Here is a 21365-nt window from a genome sequence, read left to right as displayed (position 1 = left end):
GTTTGGCGCAATTGGTGATGAGTACCGTTTCTCACCACACGCATTATAAGTTTTTCTTTTATGTTTGATTCTAGCCTAATGGGATTTAATCCATTTTCTCATAAAAGTTTACTGCAGAAGGAGGAAGTAAGCAACGAATTTTTATTGGATTGGACTTCAATGGGAATCATTTTCAGTTGATCTTTGACTTCACAAATAATGAATTTTGAAGCCTGCACTTGTGGAGTGTTCATTTGATACAAATAGCAAATTTTGAGATCGCTCTGGTGAAGCTCTCACAAGAAAAGACATAGCAAGACCATTTACTCCAATAGCTGAAAATTTGCTCTGTTGCCACTTTGGAGCATTATTTGAAGAGTTTAAGCACTGACATGTTGAAGTTTTTCAAACCATCAGGTTAGATGCAACGTGTGACTCTTGATAGCAAACTCGGTACAGTAACATGGAAAATAGAGCATAACTTGCTATAACCGGTTGAAATTGAAATAAATTTGTAAGAATATTGCCCCCACTGTCAAGATCAGAGGAATTTACAAGCAACCATAGTTGTTCCGGAACACCCCAAGGGAAAGAAATGGAAAACAAAACCTTAATCTCTGAAAGTTGCACTTCGTTACAGATTAGTACAAATCAATGAGCATCCACACGATAGACACAATACATACAACAGGAAGTTGTTAATGGGAAAAGATGCAGGAGTACACAGGCCACGCTAGCAGATTTTGCCAATTTACCACTCGAAGGAACCTTTAATATCATCCAAGCTCTGCCCAAGGGAATGCCTGCCAAAAGAGAAGGAATAAGTGCAAACTAGAGATTCAGATTGCATCCAAAAACCAAAGGGTAAACAAAGGTGAAAGGGGCTCATTTTGTTAGCTTTGAAACAAATTCAATGAGAAGGTATACGCCACAATGAGAAAGGTTGCAGAAAGTAAGACTCAAAGTGAATTCCATTACCATGCTGTGTATATGAACATTATCCGGACATCATATGTTCTAGCTTTTGTTTCAACACAAATAAACAAGAGGGGTAGGGAGTAGAAGAAAAAGGGTTTAAGAAGAATTATTTCCGGTGGCTAGTTTCATCTGCTTGTTACCAGTTCAGACACAAGAGTGAGCACTCGGTAAAAGCTCATGGTAAAAGTACTATTATACAAGCTTTAAATCTGCCCTACTGACAGTACTCTGAGAAGAAATGTGAAAACCTAGTAAGACTGTTGTAACTAGTAATTAAGAGGGAAGTAAAATTTAGTACTACTGAACTGATTGCAACATTTTCAAGTGGAAGTCTATCTGAAAATTTTGCATCAGCTTAACTGACATATGAGATCAACTCCACATAAAACACTTTAGTTGATCATAGCATCACCATTTTGATGAGGCGTTCATGAGGAAAACAGAAAGCTTCCGTGGATATATCGGCTGTTTATTCAGAAAGACATTGGGTCCTTGATTAATGAGATGTTTTCAAGAGCTAAGATGTTTTCAAGAGCTTCTAAAAGCTTTTCGTGCTGGTTCACTCAATTGCGGTAAGGTAGGTTTGCTGGTGCATGTAGGAACCAAGCAAAAACATAAACGTGATTGATGGGCACAAGTCAGCAATATCTCAATCTGAGAGTGAGTTATAAGGAAAACACACGCACGATCACACACATATTAATAATGTAACAAGCAAGGTTTGATGCTCTCATGAAAATGGTGGAAATTGCAACACAGTTTAAACAATCCAAACCGCCCACCCCACCCTAGAGTAGATTCTTATAAGAGATTAACACCTACGTATCAAAATTCAGATGGTGAAACCATTATAAATGTACAGATAATTACCATGGTCTGAAAAATTATCCTCTAATCCGTATTTAAGCTTGAATGCAGATTGTTACCAATCTTCGGGATGTCTAAATCCTAATTGATCAGTCAACAAAAATAAAATATTTCAAAAATTACTCAAAGTAATCCACTTTCTGCATAAATTATCGAAAAGAACCAAAGCATTCATCAGAAAAAAGAATTTTAATCTTACTCAACAAATTTATAGGAGCCTCTGGCGCAATCCCCTAGGTACAAAATATTTCTGTTTTCACGGAAATTTTATCATCTTAAGCCTGAGGATCTCAGATTACTTTTTACTCCTCTCAAGCACAAAGAAGAGAGAAAAACAAAAGCACCTCGCTAAAGTTTTTCACAAAACTAGCAAAAGCGTTCTTCAAACTCACGTGAGAAGAATGTAAGATGAAAAGAACCTTACCCACTCGTTCTTCAGTCCCACAACATTGCAAGAAGCGTTGAATAAAGAAAGAACAGTGAAATAAAAAGTAAATCACATTTTTGAAGCAAAAGCTTAGAAAAACCAATCATCAATGTTTATTTTCAGCAAATTGCGCCCTTTAAATAGACCTTACAATGAGTAAAATTGATAAGGTTAAGGAAAACTAATACTAGTTAAGCTAGAATAAGAATAAGGCTAAGAAAACATATCCCAATTAAAATAGAAAAAATAATTCTACTAGGAATGGGCTACCAACTAATAATCCTAGTTTGATTAGAACTATAAATATAATCCTCCTAAAACAAGAATTAAGAAATCCTAATCTTAAAGGAAAAAAATCCTAATCTTGAATGGATTCTTGGACCTCTTCAATTTCTTGAGAATCTTGGCCCTCAATTGGACTGAGGCTAATTAGTATAAGCATTTTAAATCGTGGCTCAATTCTCCAAATCCATTGACACCTTCAAGAGCCCAGTAAGCCTCCATTGTTGAGAAAACATGGCCTCCATATGTTCATCATTCTCTTTAGGTTGAAAAGGACTCGCCCTCGAGTCATCAGAATAGTAGGGAGCAAGATCTGCTACATTGAAGATAGCTGATATTTCAAAGTTATTGGGAAGCTCCAAGCGATAAGCATTATCACCCATCTTTTGCAGTACCTTAAAAGGTCCATTAGCTCGCTTTTGTAATTTCGAAAACTTGCGGTTGGGAAATCTCTCCTTACTCAAATTAACCGAAACCAGGTCGCCTTCCTTGAACACCACAGGAAACCTACATGTATCAGCCTTCTCTTTATATTTATCATTTTGCTTCTCGATATGTGCCCGAACTTTCTCGTGTAGTTTCTTCACTCGATCAACAGCATCTCCACTAAAAGAATGAGCAACTAGAAAAGGGGAAAGATCAAATGGTTCAAGAGGATTCTTACTATAGACAACTCCGAATGGACTCTTTCCCGTAGTGCGGTTGGTTGACTTGTTGAAGGCAAACTCAACAGCAGGAAGTACTGATTCCCACTCTTTGAGATTCTTCTTTATTAACCCACGAAGCAAAGCACCTAAACTTCGATCGACAACTTCGGCTTGCCCATCAGTTTGGGGATGATGAGAAGTGCTACGCACCTAAACTTCGATCGACAACTTTGGCTTGCCCATCAGTTTGGGGATGATGAGAAGTGCTAGGCAGTATTTTTGAGAGCGAGAAGCCCAAAAACGACAGGGGCTCGCCTCGCTTCAAAAGCGAAGCGCACGCTTCAGTGAAGTGAAGCGCAATTCGAACTTTGGGACATTTTTAAATCCCTATTAAGATATAAGAAAATTCATAATCAAATAAACTGAAAATATAACATATATATATATATATATATATATATATATATATAATAATTAATTTTATAAACTGAAAATACATATAAAATTAATCAATAAACTGAAAATATAACATATATATGATAATTAATTTTATAAACTGAAATACACACTAAAAAAATCAAATAAACAAAAGTATAATATATATATATATATATATATATGTAATAATTAATTTTATAAACTAAAATATATATTAAAATTAATAAATAAGAAGAATAAGGGGGGGAACCAGCGCCTGCCCTAGCTGTGCAGACGACTGGACGAGAAAAACTGAAAAAGAGAAGAGAAAGGAGAAGAAAAAGAAGAAGAATAAAAGAAGAAAAATTACGTGGAGGCTGGAACCCTAGCTGGTTGCTGCTGCTAACGTTGGGAAGCAGAGAATCTTTTCACTTTTGGTCTGTTTTGCATAATAAAAACAAAAACCAAACTTTTTTTTTAAATGACCCTTTTGAACAGAAGCGAGTGCTTCTGCGCTTCTCGCTTCTAGGTCGCTTCGCGCTTTTTTGGCTGGAGCGATCGCTTCTGCTGGTTGTGTCGCCTCAGTTTGGAAAAAGCAACGGCTTCTCGCTTCATCTCGCTTAAAGCGACGAAGCGCTCGCTTTTCAAAACACTTGTGCTAAGTGTTAGCTAAGTACCAAGTTTAGCCCGTAAAGTCCTCCACATTTATGGCATCTCTTTTTAAAAATAGCTTGTGAAGTCATGGGCTTCCCTTCAACTTTCTGGACACTTGGTTTTGTTGTAAATGATTGTGACTTGTAGAGCTCAAACTAGCACTCCCATGGTTGAAAGTGTTCGGCTTTTTTATGGTAGTTAATGAAAATGTGGCTTTGGCTTCCTTCTGTTGTGTCCCTACGACCTTGGCTAGTTTGACAATATCTCCAACAGGGCTGCAATTGTATCACATTTGCAATAGGCTAATTTAATCTTGTCAAATATCGAGCAATTAGGCAGGCTAATTTTTTTTTAATGTTACTCTTGAGCCTAAGATATTCAAATTCTCTTGTGTACTCATCCACGGATAAAGTTACTTGTCTAAAAGAATGAAATTTCAAGTAAGAATCTTCTTCATATGTCTCTTGCAAGAATTGTTTGCCCAATTCTCATTTCATTCTCTTCCAAGTGCGAATTCGTGTTTTTCCTTCAAGCCCTCGCTCTCTTTTGAGGTTTTCCCACCATAGCAATGCATAACCTCTAAGCTTTATAGCAACAAGCTTGACCTACTTCTCATCAGAATATTCTTTATCATCAAAAACACGCTCAATAGTTATAAGCCAATCAATGAATTCATCGCCTTGAGATATGCTATCATACTCCGCAATTTCAAGCTTAATATTATCACATCGATACCTCTCTCTCGATTATTATTGTATGGCCTTCTCTGAAATCTCCTTCTATCATGTTGATACTGAATTTCATCAGAGTCATACTCTTCACTACCTTGATTATCAGAGTATTCCGAATCTGAGTTTTTATCATAGTGAGCATGGCACTTCGGTATTCTCATGCCTTGGTCGATTATAACTTCTTCTGCTTGATCAAAATGTCATATTCTACGCGGTTGAATTGGTGGATCTCGAAGTGAAAGACGTCACGGTAGCAAGATATGTTGTGTCTTGGTGGTGGTGGAGGTTGTAGGTGTTGTGGCAGATTTGGTGGTTGACTTTGAATCGCCAAATCTTCAACCAATCCAGTCAGATTCTGCATTGATTTCCTTAAGTCATTTAGTTGCACTTTAAAGCCATCTAGCTGCACTTTAATTTCTTCATTGTTGCGTTCAAGGGTTGTAGTTCTTAATCTTTCAATCTTAAGTTGTTCATCAAGTGAAGAGGATCCCGAGCTTGTTATTTTCTTGTCTAGCAACACGATGAACAAGATAGCAATTCATAATTCGGACCTGGAACCTGTGTTCTGATACCAATTGATGTACTTTCAAGGTTTAGCACATCTCAAGCACAAAGAAGAGAAAAAAATAAAAACACTTCGCTAAAGTTTTTCACAAAACTAGCAAAAGCTTTCTTCAAACTCACTTGAGAAGAATATAAGATGAAAAGAACCTTACCCACTCGTTCTTCAATCCCGCAAGATTACAAAAAGCATTGAATAAAGCAAGAATAGTGAAATAAAACGTAAATCACATTTTTGAAGCAAGAGCTTAGAAAAACTAATCACCAATGTTTATTTTCAGTATATTGAGTCCTTTAAATAGACCTTACAATGAGTAAAATTGATAAGGTTAAGGAAAATTAATCCTAATTAAACTAGAATAAGAATAAGGCTAAGAAAACATATCCCAACTAAAATAGGAAAAAGAATTCTACTAAGAATGGGCTACCAATAAATAATCCTAGTTTGACTAGAACTATAAGTATAATCCTACTAAAACAAGAATCAACAAAATCCTAACCTTTAAGGGAAAAAATCATAATCTTGAATAGATTCTTGGACCTCTTCAATTTCTTGAGATCCTTGGGCCTCAATTGGAATAAGGCTAATTAGTGTAAGGATTTTAAAATCGTGGCCCAATTCTCCAAATCCATTGGCACCTTCAAGAGCCCAATAAGCCTCCATTGTTATAGAAAACATGGCCTCCATATGTTCATCATATAACAACATTAACACAATATTATTGTCAGCTTTCACTGTAATAACCCGAAATATTTTGATATACTTATTAATTGTGGGATTGAAGAATTAATCTTTTTTTAAATATAGTTATGGGGCATAAGCTAGTAGAATAGAACTTATTATAATAAATAAGATAATGCATTTAATAAATGACTAAGGGGCTAACTACACATTATGAATTGAGAATTAGAAGTAAGTGACTTTGGTTATTATTTGAAAGGTTAATAACTGGGTCAAGCCCACCCTTCTTAATATCCTATTGTCAAAGTTTTCTTAGGAATTAGGTATACTAGGCTTATATTTTATAGGGAAAAGAAAAAAAATAGCAACAAGATAAACTAAAAGGGGATTTCTCGGAAGTTGGTGGCTGCGTAAAGGAGTTTGCACCGTAGACATTCGGCTTCAGGTATTAAAGTTTCATTCAATACATATTTGCTGCAATCGCTTTGCCCAAGAAGAATAAGATAGGCATTAAGTAACCAATTATATTGTAACGATTAGAAAGTAAAATAGTAGTAGCACAACAATTATGCAATGATTAGTTAGTTAATGGTTAGACAAAAACATATAGACTAATCTTGGGGAAAAAAGCTTTTGCTTATACAATTCGGTCTCTTCTATTTTTAATTTAGGATACATAATAATTACCCAATGATTGGGTAATAATAAGGAGACCATATATTTGTATAACAATGATTGAATGTAAAATTATATAATAAAATAAGTAGTGAACTGCATGAGAAATTACTGTTTCGAAACTGTTGGGTATATATCTGAAGCTACTATTTTGACAATTTTCCACGGTTGAAAGTGTCGTGTCTGATATTTATTTGGGTACATATATTTTTATTAATTAGACTGAGGGTTGACTTTGATTTTGATTGTCCTAGAATTATTTCACTAAATTAATTAGGGCGTGCTATTCAATACTTTGGATAGATTGAGGCCATTGGAGGCCATTTGATTGGTGTTCTAGACGCTGCAAAGCTGGGGAACGTCCCGTTAGCAAGGTAAGTGAGACTTTAAGCTTTGATGCTTGCTTTTCAAACCCCTTTTGAAAGTATATTTTGTCTGTCTGGTCCATGTGTTGGGACGAGCATGTGTTTGGCAGAATCGGTGGTCTTTGGCTAGCAGCAAATATGTATTATTTTGTGAAAAATGTGAAATTATTTAATAAGTGATTTGTGGTATGGCGTAGCCTCGTGCTATGGCATTGGTGCATTAGAAATTATTTCTTCGCTGCCGTAATATGTTTGGGGCATTGTATATGCTGTCGTGGACTCGTTAGGGTGTTTGGTTAATCTCCTTCACTGCCGTTATGACCAGTTCTTAGTATAGATTGTGTTGGATATATAGTATTGTTGAATAATTATTTGGACCTTATGGAGCAATTATATGGTGAAAGAATTTCTGTGCATATTATTTTTGTGCTCGTTGTGTGTTTGTATTTTCTAACACTTGTTCCAAGAGTTTTTAAAGTGGCGGGTCGAGGATCTTACTGGGTTATATTTATGTATAACTCACTCCTTACATGCATGTCCATGCAGATACTATTGCTAAGGACGAGACTAGTGGCTGAAGAGTACGTGAACGGATTCTATTGCTGAGGTGAGCCACCACATTGTTCGTGGAGGCCATTTTTCAGCTTTACCTATCTCATGTCTTTTTTTGTTCACATCTTTTGGGGTTTACATGTCCGACAATCAAACTCATATAACTCTATTAGATGTTCCATGGTCTCAGTATGGAATTTGGGTTAGAGATTTATTACTTCAGTGTTCATTAACTTTTATAAATAGATTATAATTTTAGTTGGATATTCGTATTTAGATTATTATTTTTTTGCATTTGGACTTGTACGTGTTTCTCTCAATGCTTATATAAAAGGTTAAGAGTACATGAATTGGTTTGCCTGGCACGTGGTGTTAGCTGGGTGCCAGTCACGTCTAGGGGATAGTTTGGGATGTGACAAAGTTGGTATCAGAGCTTAGGCTTCAAGTCCCGGGTCATAGAGCAGTTTTTAGTAGAGCCTTGTTCATGGGTATGTAGACGCCCATACTTTTGATTTTGAGGCTAATAAGCATTTAGGATGTTTTCCCTTCTTTCATTCCTTACTAGTGCGTTGAGATGACTCGAGATTGACTATGAAATATTTCTTTTGCAGATGGCTAGGAAAAGTACATCCTCCTCTGCTGGTCGATCAAGTGTATCTGCTGGTACTTATTTTATTTACAATTTACATACAATCATTATTATACAATTATATGGCCTCCTTATTATTACCCAATCATTGGGTAATTATTGTGTATCCTAAATCAAAAATAGAAGAGACCGAATTCTATAAGCAAAAAAAAATTTCCATCCAGATTGTTTCTTCTTAGAATTCTATATATTTTTGTTTAACCATTAATTAACTAATTATTGCATAATTATTGTGTTACTACTATTTTACTTTCTAATCGTTACAATATAATTGGTTACTTAATGTCAATCTTATTCTTCTTGTGCAAAGAGATTGCAGCAAATATACATTGAATAGAACTTTAAAACCTGAAGTCGAATGTCTACGGTGCCAACTCCTTTACGCAGCCACCAACTTCCCAAAAATCCTCTTTCAGTTGATCTTATTGCTATTTTTTTCTTTTCCCTATAAAATATAAGTCCTAGTATACATAACCCCTAAGAAAAATCTAACAATAGGATATTAAGAAGGGTGAGCTTGACCCAGTTATTAACCTTTTAAATAATAACCAAAGTCACCTACTTCTAGTTCTCAGTTTATAATGTATAGTTAGCCCCCTTGTCATTTATTTAATATATTATCTTATATATTATAATAAATTTTCTTCTACTAGCTTAGGCCCAATAACTAAAAAAAATTTAATTCTTCAATCATACAATTAATAAATATATTAAAATATTTCGGGTTATTACATTCTCCCCCACTAAAAAGAATATTCGTCCTCGAATGTTAAGCGAGTTATCCCCTAGAAAAGAGAGGTATGAATACTTCGTCGTTACACTCATCTTATCGTTCATATTTACACTACATACGCCTCTTGTAACTCTTTTGGAAACTTAGTAACAACTACAATTATCCCAAGAGTCAGAATCTCTACTCTAGTGTCTTAAATCAAAGTTAGATACGTTGAACACCTTATATACATCTTATGTAGAACCTTCAAATGATGAACTTCCTCGCCTATGTCAATCGTGAATACCCTTCCATGTTATTCTAAGACCATAAGAAACAACAAATCTAATATCCTTTACCTGATCAAATCGCACGACACCAATCAGTCTATGCACATAATAACATTAAAGTCAGATATCGGCAACACTAGTAGAGCGACTACGGTGACCCCTCCCTGGAAAAAATTACAACGTCTCTATATACTCTATCCACAAATATAGTATCCTCACTAGGATCGTCACCACATATGGCACATTAAGAGACTCAACTTCCCGTTCTAAATTTAAAACTAAAAATAACGACACATACGAATATCATATGGACAGTAATAATACTCGTGACTACCATATTAGATGCTTCAGCGTCCTGTCTGTTCATTGCAAAGAATCTCAGCGGTCCACCCACCCTGTCTATTATGTCCGCGGGCACCCAATGGAGCGGCTATAGCTGGTTGAGTCTAAGAAATTATAGCAGTTCCTTGTGGCTGTATAGTAGCCAGACTAGTACTAGAATTACCCTTCGGACAATATTTAACGATATGTCCTTTTTCACCACAAGTAAAACAAGCAGCAATACAAAAGCAACGACCATTGTGGTTCCTAACACACGTATAACATCTTGGATATTGTCCAAACTGTTATCCTTCTCCTACGTCTGTTGCTGACCTTGTCTCACCGGAAGCGTACTCTCGAAAGACTGTAGCATAGACTCTGATTGAGTAAGCCTAAATTGCCCACGCTTATAACCCCCAGATGGAGCACCACTAAACTCGCTTGTACTAAGTGCCGTTTTGTTTTCTTGCTCGACCCTATCCCTCTTCTGATAGGACTCATAACGGAGAGCAGTGACAACTACCTCTGAATATGTGTCACCTCGCACATCCCTAACCACATGACCACGACATCAATGCTCAAGTCCATCCACAAACCGTCTCACCTTCTCATGCTCATCTGCATGTCGTCTCGTTTGTTAGTGGAACAAACATATCCATAAACATGGTTGAAAACTCTTATTGTCTATCTCTCTTAATCGAAGTTCACCATGACTCAGCATTCCCTGAAAATAAAAAAGTTCTCCTTCAGTTCCAATGTAGTTAATACCTCTTCACAACGCTAAATGAACTTTTAAGGCTCAATAGAAGTTGGGGTAGCATCAAACTCTGGTGCCTTAAGATCCATGAAATTCTTAAGATCCTTGGACTGCCCTATAGCTGCAACTGGTTGAACAACCTATTGAGGGACCATCTCAGGTGCCTGAGGAACTGCAACATTTAGCTGAATGAGCACTAATGCCTCTAGCACATTCAACAACCTCGCACTACGTCTGCAGGTAGGGTAACAGTAGGCACAACAACTGGCACTGGTGGTGGTGGAGCGTCTGGAACCACCTATTCTTGCACTTGCTCTAGCATAGCAGCTTGGGCTTGACTCATGTTCACAACTTCAGGCTGAGGAGCACCCTGTGTCCTGGTTTGAAATCTAGTCTAGTGAACCCTAGTTTGACCACTACCATAGGTAGTATCAAATTGCATGAGAAATTAATGTTTCAAAACTTTTGGGTATATATCTGAAGCTACTATTTTGACAATTCTCCACGGTTGAAAGTGTCGTGTCTGATATTTATTGTGGTACATATATTTTTATTAATTAGACCGAGGGTTGACTTTGATTTTTGACTAGTCCTAAAATTATGGAAATTATTCACCAAAACTAATTAGTACATGCTATTCAATATTTCGGATAGAATTGAGGCCATTGGAGATCGTTTGATTGGTGTTCTAGACGTTACCAGGTTAGGAACGTCTCATTAGCGATGTAAGTAAGACTTTAAGCTTTGATGCTTGCTTTTCAAACTCGTTTTGAAAGTATGTTTTGTTTGTCTGTTCATGTGTTGGAACGAGCGTATGCTTGGCAGAATCGATGGTTTTTGACAAGCAACAAATATATATTATTTTGTGAAAAAGCTGAAATTATTTAATAAATGATTTGTGGTATGGTGTAGCCTCGTGCTATGGCGTTGGGCCTTAGAAATTATTTCTTCGTTGTCGTAATATATTTCGGACATTTTGCATGTTGTCATGGTAGATTTGAGGCATTGTGTATGCTGTCGTGGACTCATTGGGGGTGTTTGGTTAATCTCCTTCACTGCCGTTTACAACAAGTCCTTAGTTTAGATTGTGTTGAGATATATAGTGTTGTTGAATAATTGTTTGGACCTTATGGAGTAATTATATGGTGAAAGAATTTCTGTGCATATTATTTCTGTGCTAGTTGTGTGTTTGTATTTTCTAACACTTGTTCTAGGAGTATTTAAAGTGGTAGGTCGAGGATCTTACTGGGTTATATTTACGTATAACTCACTCCTTACCTGCATTATATGCAAATACTATTGCTAAGGACGAGACTAGTGGCTGAAGAGTACGTAAGCGGATTCTATTGCTGAGGTGAGCCGTCATATTGTTCGTGGAGGCCATTTTTCAGCTTTACCTATTTCATGTCTTTTTTTCCTTATCTTTTAGGGTTTACATGTTCGGCAATCAGAACTCTATTAGATGCTCCATGGAATTAGTATGGAATTTGGGTTAGAGATTTATTACTCGAGTGTTCGTTAAATTTTATAAATAGATTACAATTTTAGTTGGATAATTATTTCGTATTTATATTTATTTATTTTTGCGTTTGGACTTGTACGTGTTTCTCTCAGTGCTTATATAAAAGGTTAAGAGTACATGAATTGGTTCGCCTGGCGAATGGTGTTAGTTGGGTGCCAGTCACATCTAGGGAATAGTTTGAGACGTGATAACGTTGATATCAGTGCTTAGGCTTTAAGTACTGGGTCATGGAGCAGTATTTAGTAAAGTGTTGTTCAAGGGTATGTAGGCGCCCATACTTATGATCTTGAGGCTACTAAACATTTAGGATCTTCTTTCATTCCTTAATCGTGCGTTGAGATGACTCGAGATTGACTTTTAAATATTTCATGGCTAGAAAACGCACATCCTCCTCTATTAGTGGGTCAAATGCATCTGCTGGAAGTGATACTACCCCCGGTAGTGGTCAAACTAGGGTTCACCAGACTAGATTTCAAACCAGGACACAGGGCACTCCTCAACCTAAAGTTGTGAACATAGGTCAAGCTCAAACTGCTATGCCAGAGCAAGTGCAAGAACAGGTGGTTCCGGATGCTCCACCACCGGTGCCAGTTGTAGTGCCTACTGTTACCCTACCTGCAGACGTAGTGGTGAGGTTGTAGAATGTGCTAGAGGCATTAGTGTCTACTCAGGGTGGACTTCCAGTTTCTCAAACTTCATTGACACAAACACATTCAGCTAAATGTTGCAGTTCCTCAGGCACCTGAGATGGTCCCTCAATAGGTTGTTCAACCAGTTGCAGCTATAGGGCAGTCCAAGGATCTTAAGAATTTCATGGATCTTGAGCCACCGGAGTTTGATGCTACCCCGACTTCTATTGAGCCTCAGAATATCATTCAGCGTTATGAAAAGATATTGACTACATTGGGATTGAAGGAGACTCGTAAAGTAGAGTTTGCCACTTTTCTATTTTCAGGGAATATTGAGTCATGGTGGACTTCGATTCAGAGAGGTAGACAAGCAGGGTTAATACCATTCACTTGATTAGAGTTTTCAGCCATGTTTATGGATAAGTTCGTTCCACTGAGCAAACGAGATGACATGAGACGTCAGTTTGAGAAACTGCGGCAGGGCACTATGACAGTTACAAAGTAAGAGGCTAAATTTACTGAGTTAGCCATGTATGACACTTTTTGGTTGCAGATGAGCACGATAAGGTGAGACGGTATGTGGATGGACTTGAGCATTATTATCGTGGTCCTGTGGTTAGGGATGTGCGATATGGCACATATTTAGAGGTAGTTGACACTGTTCTCCATTATGAGTCCTATTAGAAGAGGGACAGGGTCGAGGGAGAAAACAAAAAGGCTCGTAGTATAGGCGAATTTAGTGGTGCTCCATCTGGGGGCAAGAATGGTTATAATCGTGGACAATTTAGGCTTACTCACTTAGAGTTTGTGCTAAAGTCCTCTGGGAGTACGTTTCCGGTGAGACAAGATCAGCAACAGACGCAGGAGAAGGATAACAGTTTGTTTCAGTTCGGACAGTACCCGAGATGTTATACATGTGGTAGGAACCACAATGGCCGTTGCTTTGGTATTGTGGGTGCTTGTTTTACTTGTGGTGAAAAAGGACATATCGCTAAATATTGTCTGAAGGGTAATTCTAGTACTAGTGAGGCTACAATACAGTCACAACGAACTGCTATAGTTACACAAACTCAGGCTCAATCAACTAAATGAAATTGCAGCTGAATCAAATTACTAGGAACAAACAACAACAACAACAACAACAACCCAGTATAATCCCACACGTGGGGTTTGGGGAGGGTAATATATACGCAGACCTTACCCCTACCCTGAAGGGTAGAGAGGTTGTTTCCAGGAGACCCTCGGCTCAAAAAGCAACAGAAGCCGATATATTAGTACCATAAAAATGCATAATAAAATAACAGCAATACAATAGATATGAAATACAGAATACGAAATACGAAAAAGATGGTTGGTATGGTAAAACTAGCAAGTAAAGCCCTGCATCAATAGACGACCAATGACATTCTTAGTCTAACTCCTAACTGGCTAGTCTCACTCTATTGTGCTGTAGAAATATTCACAACTCTCCCCTAACCTACAACCTTAATACTCAACCTCCATAATTCCCTGTCAAGGGCCATGTCCTCATTAATCCTAAGTCGTGTCATGTCCTGTCTGATCACCTCTCCCCAATACTTCTTAGGTCGTCTTCTACCTTTCCGCGTGCCCACTACAGCCAGTCGCTCACACCTCCTCACTGGTGCATCAGTGCTCCTCCTCTGAATGTGCCCGAACCATCTGCATCTTGCTTCCCACATCTTGTCCTCTATGGGGGTCACGCCCACCTTCTCTCGAATATCTTCATTCCTAATCTTATCCATTCTTGTATGCCCGCACATCCACCTCAACATCCTCATCTCCGCTACTTTCATCTTCTGGATGTGTGAGTTCTTTACCAGCCAACATTCAGTTCCATATAACATGGCAGGCCTAACCACTGCTCTATAAAACTTACCTTTTAGTAACGGTGGCACTTTCTTGTCACACAAGACTCCCGACGCTAACCTCCACTTCATCCACCCCACCCCTATACGGTGTGTGACATCCTCGTCAATCTCCCCGATCCCCTGAATAACCGATCCAAGGTACTTGAAACTACCCCTCTTGGGAATGACTTGAGAGTCAAGCCTCACTTCAACTCCCGCTTCCGTCGGCTCAACTCCAAATTTGCACTCGAGGTATTCCGTCTTCGTCCTGCTCAACTTGAAACCTTTAGACTCAAGAGCATGTCTCCAAATCTCTAGCCTCTCGTTGACGCCGCCTCGTATCTCGTCAATTAGAATAATGTCATCAGCAAATAGCATGCACCATGGCACCTCCCCTTGAATATGATGAGTCAGTGCATCCATCACCAGGGCAAATAGGAATGGGTTGAACGCAGACCCTTGGTGCAACCCCGTAATAACTGGAAAATGTTCAGAGTCGCCTCCTACTGTCCTAACCCGAGTCTTAGCTCCATCATACATGTCTTTAATCACCCTAATATAGTCAATCGGGACCCCTTTATCCTCTAAGCAGCTCCATAAGACCTCCCTAGGAACCTTATCGTACGCTTTCTCCAAATCAATAAACACCATGTGGAGATCCTTCTTCCTATCCTTGTACTGTTCCACCATCCTCCTAATAAGGTGGATAGCTTCTGTGGTAGATCGCCCCGGCATGAACCCGAACTGGTTGTCTGAAATAGACACCGTCCTTCGCACTCTCATTTCTACCACTCTCTCCCAAACTTTCATGGTATGACTTAGTAATTTGATGCCCCTATAGTTGTTACAGCTCTGGACATCACCTTTGTTCTTATACAACGGGACCATTGTACTCCACCTCCACTCTTCAGGCATCCTATTAGTCTTGAATATAACACTAAACAATGCAGTAAGCCATTCCAAGCCTGCTCTACCCACACACCTCCACAGTTCAACCGGGATTTCGTCTGGCCCGGTAGCTCTGCCCCTTCTCATCTTACGCATTGCCTCCATGACTTCATCGATCTCAATGTCCCTACAATTACCTAATTCATGGTGACTGTCGGCATTCCTCGATTCCCCAGGTCTAATATCTTGATCTCCTTCTTCACTTAGAAGTTTATGAAAGTAGGTCTGTCACCTCCTCTTAATCTGGTCATCTCCCAAGACATTTCCCAATGCCAACTCTTAACCAGTAACCATGTATCCTAAAAGGTTCTCAGCAATTAGAAGTGTTATCAATCTTCATCATTCAGTTTCTGCCATTTGCAGAGGTGGCCACCCTCAAAACTCATGTTGACCGTGGATATCTATACATAAATAGAAGTCCTAGTTGTGACTATATCCTCCTCGACAAGCATATAAAGTTATTGTAACAACATTGCCACCTTTAACCTTTAAATAACCTTGGTGCACTAGGCAGTGGACAATTCTGCAGATTCCATCGCCAAATATGACAACCAGAAAAGAGAGATAGAAGGCGGAAGGTAACAACACAAGAGGAAAGAGTTGCATACACAAAATATCAAGGAGTTCTACTTTCTTTAACAACTCATAACTCTCAGATCAAACCATCAAATTAACAACACAAGAGGAAATAGGCTTCTTACTTGTGCATGCAGTACTTGTATTCTTGACTCCTTACAGTATCCTTTTCCCCCTCCTCCAACTAATTCAAAATACACCAATACACATATTCAGCATTATGAACATAGAGATACACATCTAAGCAAGCCGGGAGAAGCATTACAAGTAAATTATTCTTACAGGATCACTCCGATAAACACGCTCATAACAAACTGGTGACAAGCATTCTAGAGCACAATTCTCCTTGTCCACTGTTGTAGCCTTGCATTTCTGACCCCACAACCCACTATTTTCAAGACAAAAATAAATACAAAAAGTTAGCCAAGAAATTCAACAACTCCTTCCATAAAGAAAATTATTTTTCTGGGTCCAGCACAATTGCAAGTAAGTTTTAAACCTTTTGGGTCTTAAGCCCAATAAACAAAATTCAACATATTTGTTGGTCATCCCTCTTTCAGGACTAAATTTATAGTAGTAAGAATTAGCAAAAAGTTCAACAGTTTCTTTCATTAAGAAAAAATCTATTTCTAGGTCCATTACCAATTAAGAAAAAACTTTTAAGTTGTTTGGGTGTTGAAACCTAGAACACAAAATTCAACATATTTCGAGCTGCGAGCAAGCTGGTCCGACACCAACATCATAAAAATAAACTTTTTTCGGGGATCAATTAAAAATTAAGAAATTTTTTAATCATGATAGGTCTTAAACAAAATAAGGAACACTAAACATATATTTGTGGGATAAACTTCAACGTACCTTTCAATATCTGCATAGCATTGGAGTTTCTTCTCTCTGATCTCTCCATCCTGTATTTGTATTCAAGAACAGCCAAAAAATATCAAAATAATGATAAAGCAACATCAATAACAAGAAAAAGATTTACAAAGCCCAATACCCAAAAAAAAGGACTTACAGAAATTGGGCGACGTTTAGCAAGAACTGCAGGAGAAGGTAGAAAAAGTGCTGAAAAGATTAACAGTAGGATAAACTTTTGTTTATTGTCTATGTAAGCCATAGCCAATGTGAATAATTTGGCTTGCAAACCTGTGTTGTGATTTGTTTGTCTATTTGGTTACTGATTGCTCCACTATAGAATTGAGTTGGCATTAGAATTCAAGTTTCTTGACAGATTGATTTTTTCCTTGATAAATATCAAATTGACCCAGATATTATTGAGTAATGTCATTTTGTCCCTCCACATAATTGAAATTTTCAGACTCACCCATTTGAGGAACTACTCTTTTTCTTTTTTTAGAGAACTAGTATCTATGAATGTGCGTTGCACATTAATAATGGCAAGTGACGATTAAAATATTTATTTATATGAAGAAATAATAAATTTTAATTAATGAGAATTTTTTTATGTATAATAAGACAACAATCATCTAAATACCGAAAAATATTATTATATTAGCATAATACATGAATTTAAAATAAAAGGACATCATCAAAACTTACACAAATGATCAAATTTGTGTATAATAAAATAACATCATCTAAGTGCCAAAAAATATTATTATATTAGCATAATATATGAATTTAAATTAAAAGAACATCATCAAAACTTACACATATGATCAATTTTGTCATATTATAGTTTAAAAGATTTAATGTGATGATATCTTAACAAACACTTCTTTGGGGACAATATTTTTTTGTATATGTTTCCTCATAATGCGTTGGTTGCTCTGCCTTAACCAGAACTCTTGTTGTCGATCTTGATATCCCTCTTGAAAGTGCAACATACAATTGTTCGTGCAAGAAAACATATTATGATAAATATAGTCCAATATTTAGGATGCTTGTCTTTCTGTTTTATTTATTATATTTGCAAAACATAAACATACTAAAAATGATATTCCTTAGTTTCGGAAGATGAAAGTTGAATTCGGGGATAAGAATATACTTAAAAGCATATTGACTAGTATCATAATATTTGCATGTATGATGTTAGTGTCAAAACTTCTATATACCATCTGTATGTTATTATATAAGCTATTCGGCGTATCTAAATTTTTCAGTAGCATGATAGACATATTTTTCTTCAAAATTAACCTATATACAATGGAAGATCAATTTTAACTTAGTATATTATATATACGGCGACATTAACATATGTAAGAAATAAGAAACTTGACAACAAACATGAATGGTAGAAGGTCATTTGGTATTAAAGTGTTTAATTATTCTTCTTGGTAGTAATTATTGGTATCATTTTTTCTAAGTCAAAAACTGAAAAATATTTTGTTTTTACTATAAAAATTTTCAATCAACATTTTATTTACTTGATCAACATATTCATTTTGTCACGACCCAAATTGGAGGGCCATGACTAGCACCCGACCACACTTACCGAGCACCAACGTACATTCATCTAACCTTCATTATTATCTTTTAAGGCTGACGAGATCAATATAAATGGTAGACCTGGATCATGGACAACCAGCAATAAAATATGACGGCATGACATACATAGTACGGGATGACCAGACAATCAAGAAACTACATATAAGTTATGAGCTACCACACTACTATGAAAGACTATACAACAAAAACTAGCCGACAAGGCATACCAAACTATACATGAGTCGACACCTGTCTATGAGCCTCTAAAGGAACATAAGTGTTGCAACATAGCCGGAACAGGGCCCCGACATACCCATAATGTCTATAACAAAAATGCATACCAAGACCAAGGCAAGTCCGGAGAAGGGATCTCGCCAATCACTGCTGAACTGGACAACCTACTGTGGTGGGGGAGCTGCACCTGCTTGTCTATCAGGACCTGCAGCACGACATGCAGCGTCCACAAATAAAAGGACGTCAGTACGAATAAAGTACTGAGTATGTAAGGCAGGCAACCATAAATACGATCAGTGATGTAAGCAAGGATAGAGAATATACAACCTGTAACATCTTAGTGCCTCTGAGGGCTACTTACACGAAATGCATGATGCATATGTATAAATACATAAACCCTTAAAACATTCGCCTCTGTGGGCATCATCATCATCATATCGTACCCGGCCATAATAGGCTCGGTAAAAAAACGTACCCGGCCATCATAAGGCTTGGTAGAATCGTACCCGGCCACGTGGAGCTCAGTAAAACCCAACTGATCAGTGGTTGCACAATAGGTGTTGTACCCGGCCAACTATAGCGTGACTCGGTAGAGTAAAATAGATACATATATATAATGCATGCTCGACTCATGGAATCACATTCTAAACCTTTCGGAGTGACGTAAGGTCGGTATCCTCTGTACACGTTATTAGGACTAACTCTTCACTATGAACCTTATAAGAATCAGGAAGTACCAACAACATTGATAACATAAGAATAAGAGAAGCAACATTAACATCAATCGTCCCATAAGAGGGAAAACAATGTAAGTACTACTAGCTTCTAAGAGTAGAGTATTTTGGAAGCTCGTCCATTACATTATGTCGTTCATTACATTATGTATAATCGGAGTCGTGCAAAAGAAGGAAAGGGATAGCCTCACATACCTTGTATATACTGCCCCAATCTCAAGCTATGCAATTGTCAAAACTCCTTAGTCTACAATAAGAGAAACGATACTATCGTTATCATTTAAGCGTCATAACTATTATGTATCGACCACAACCTATTTTACGATGAAACAGACAGCACCTCCCCTATATATATGACCTCACACCATTCAAAACAGTCACCAAACAGCCCAAACAACATCAATAATAAACATATTGAGCCTCCCAAAATAGTCCACACACAGCCTAATCACTCCATACATACGACGACCACCGTAGTCGTGTCAAATAACCTGGAAATGTTACGAATAACTATCAGCCCATAACCCTACATATATATGGTGTTTCTTCACACCCTTCCTCCTCCAGAACTCCACAAAACAGTAGTAAAATACGCAGCCCAACAGCAACGCAAAACAGTCCACAAAACAATAACATTACTACTAAGCCTTTCGATATATATTTCACAAGTTCTAGCTTCAATGGCTTAGCCACAACTTGGATAATCTTAAATACATATAGAGTAAGAGGTTCCTTACCTTTATAAAGAAATAAAAACTCCAATTTGACCTTAAATTTCCATGAAATATCCCTTCAATGCTGCCACAACAACAAAAAAGCGAAACTAGCGATCAATTAGTGTTTTTCGGCACTAGAATCACTTTAGAAGGCTTGAAATCACCTAGGATTGATATTAAGAACATGAGGGAGTATTTACAGAACATAAATCCTTTAAAACAACCTCCCACACGAGCTGGAATGACACAAAAATGAGCAACAACAAGAAGAACAAGAGACTTACTAGCACCACGGAATTCCCGACACTTGATTTGTGTTGTTTGCCCCTTTTTTGGGTCTTGAATCTTGAGAGAACCTTGAGAGGATGTTCCTAGGGTTCTAAGGTCTGAAAATAGTGAGAAGAAATGACTTAAAACGGGTTGGAGGCATCCTATATAGGTCCAAATATCTTAAACCGCCTTAGTGGGCCCCATAGAGAGGTGATTGGCGCAGTCTCGCGAAAACGCGAATATCTCTCTACTCCGAGATCGTATCGATGAACGGTTTAATGCGTTGGAAACTAGACTCATAGATCTTTACGTTGGTTGGTATATCACCCCGTAATTCCTTGTAAATTAGGAGAAAAGATTAGAAATATTTGACCTAATGTTTAAGTAAAATTATGAACCTAAGTTGCGACAACTTTTGTCGACTTTTGTTTCATAACTCGTTTGACTTCAAGACTTATGATACGGATATTATATGATTAAAATACCTTAATAAATGAACTCTTGAGTGTATTAAGCACCGCTAGATTACTTGAAAATACGAGTTACAACATCCTTGATTCATTTAACTTCTAATACTTGTTAATCACCCTTATACACTCTTGTATCACTTAAGACCAATAGGATTGACTTCTTATCATCTCAAAGATAATTCCTTCTTGGATTTATGTTAACTAATATATGGCATGAACTAACACATGTGGATATGGGTTGTAACACCCTCCCCCCTTAGGAACATTCATCCTCGAATGTAAGGGTTTATGGGGAGTTTAAATCATCGTGGATTCCAATGGAAATTTCCGATCAATTTTCCCCTATAAAATGGTCACTAGCAAAACTTGCAAGTAATTAAGCCCAACATATGGCTTCACAAGGC

At 37.4% G+C, this 21365-nt stretch overlaps 1 protein-coding gene across 2 annotated transcripts; it reads right to left on the bottom strand.

The window, feature by feature from the left end:
• Positions 1-474: 474 nt before the first annotated feature.
• On the bottom strand, positions 475-17300 carry LOC107768440 (uncharacterized). Of its 2 annotated transcripts, XR_012711722.1 has the most exons (6): positions 17105-17300; positions 16948-16997; positions 16372-16477; positions 16215-16273; positions 1828-1905; positions 475-782 (listed from the first exon to the last, which is right to left on the bottom strand). XR_012711722.1 is itself a non-coding variant. In XM_016587593.2 (5 exons), the coding sequence occupies exons 1-5, from the start codon at positions 17204-17206 to the stop codon at positions 731-733; spliced, it is 369 nt and encodes a 122-aa protein (XP_016443079.1). In that variant the 5' UTR covers positions 17207-17297; the 3' UTR covers positions 475-730. The 2 variants fall into 2 exon arrangements, 1 of the variants encoding a protein (XP_016443079.1); XM_016587593.2 differs by lacking the exon at positions 1828-1905 and having other exon boundaries at positions 17105-17297.
• Between the last annotated feature and the right edge of the window lie 4065 nt (positions 17301-21365).

Source organism: Nicotiana tabacum, chromosome 7, assembly GCF_000715075.1.
Source record: "Nicotiana tabacum cultivar K326 chromosome 7, ASM71507v2, whole genome shotgun sequence".
NCBI classification, from domain to species: domain Eukaryota; kingdom Viridiplantae; phylum Streptophyta; class Magnoliopsida; order Solanales; family Solanaceae; genus Nicotiana; species Nicotiana tabacum.
The sequence above is the reverse complement of the archived record's forward strand: the minus strand, read 5'-3'. Positions and strand labels throughout refer to the sequence as shown.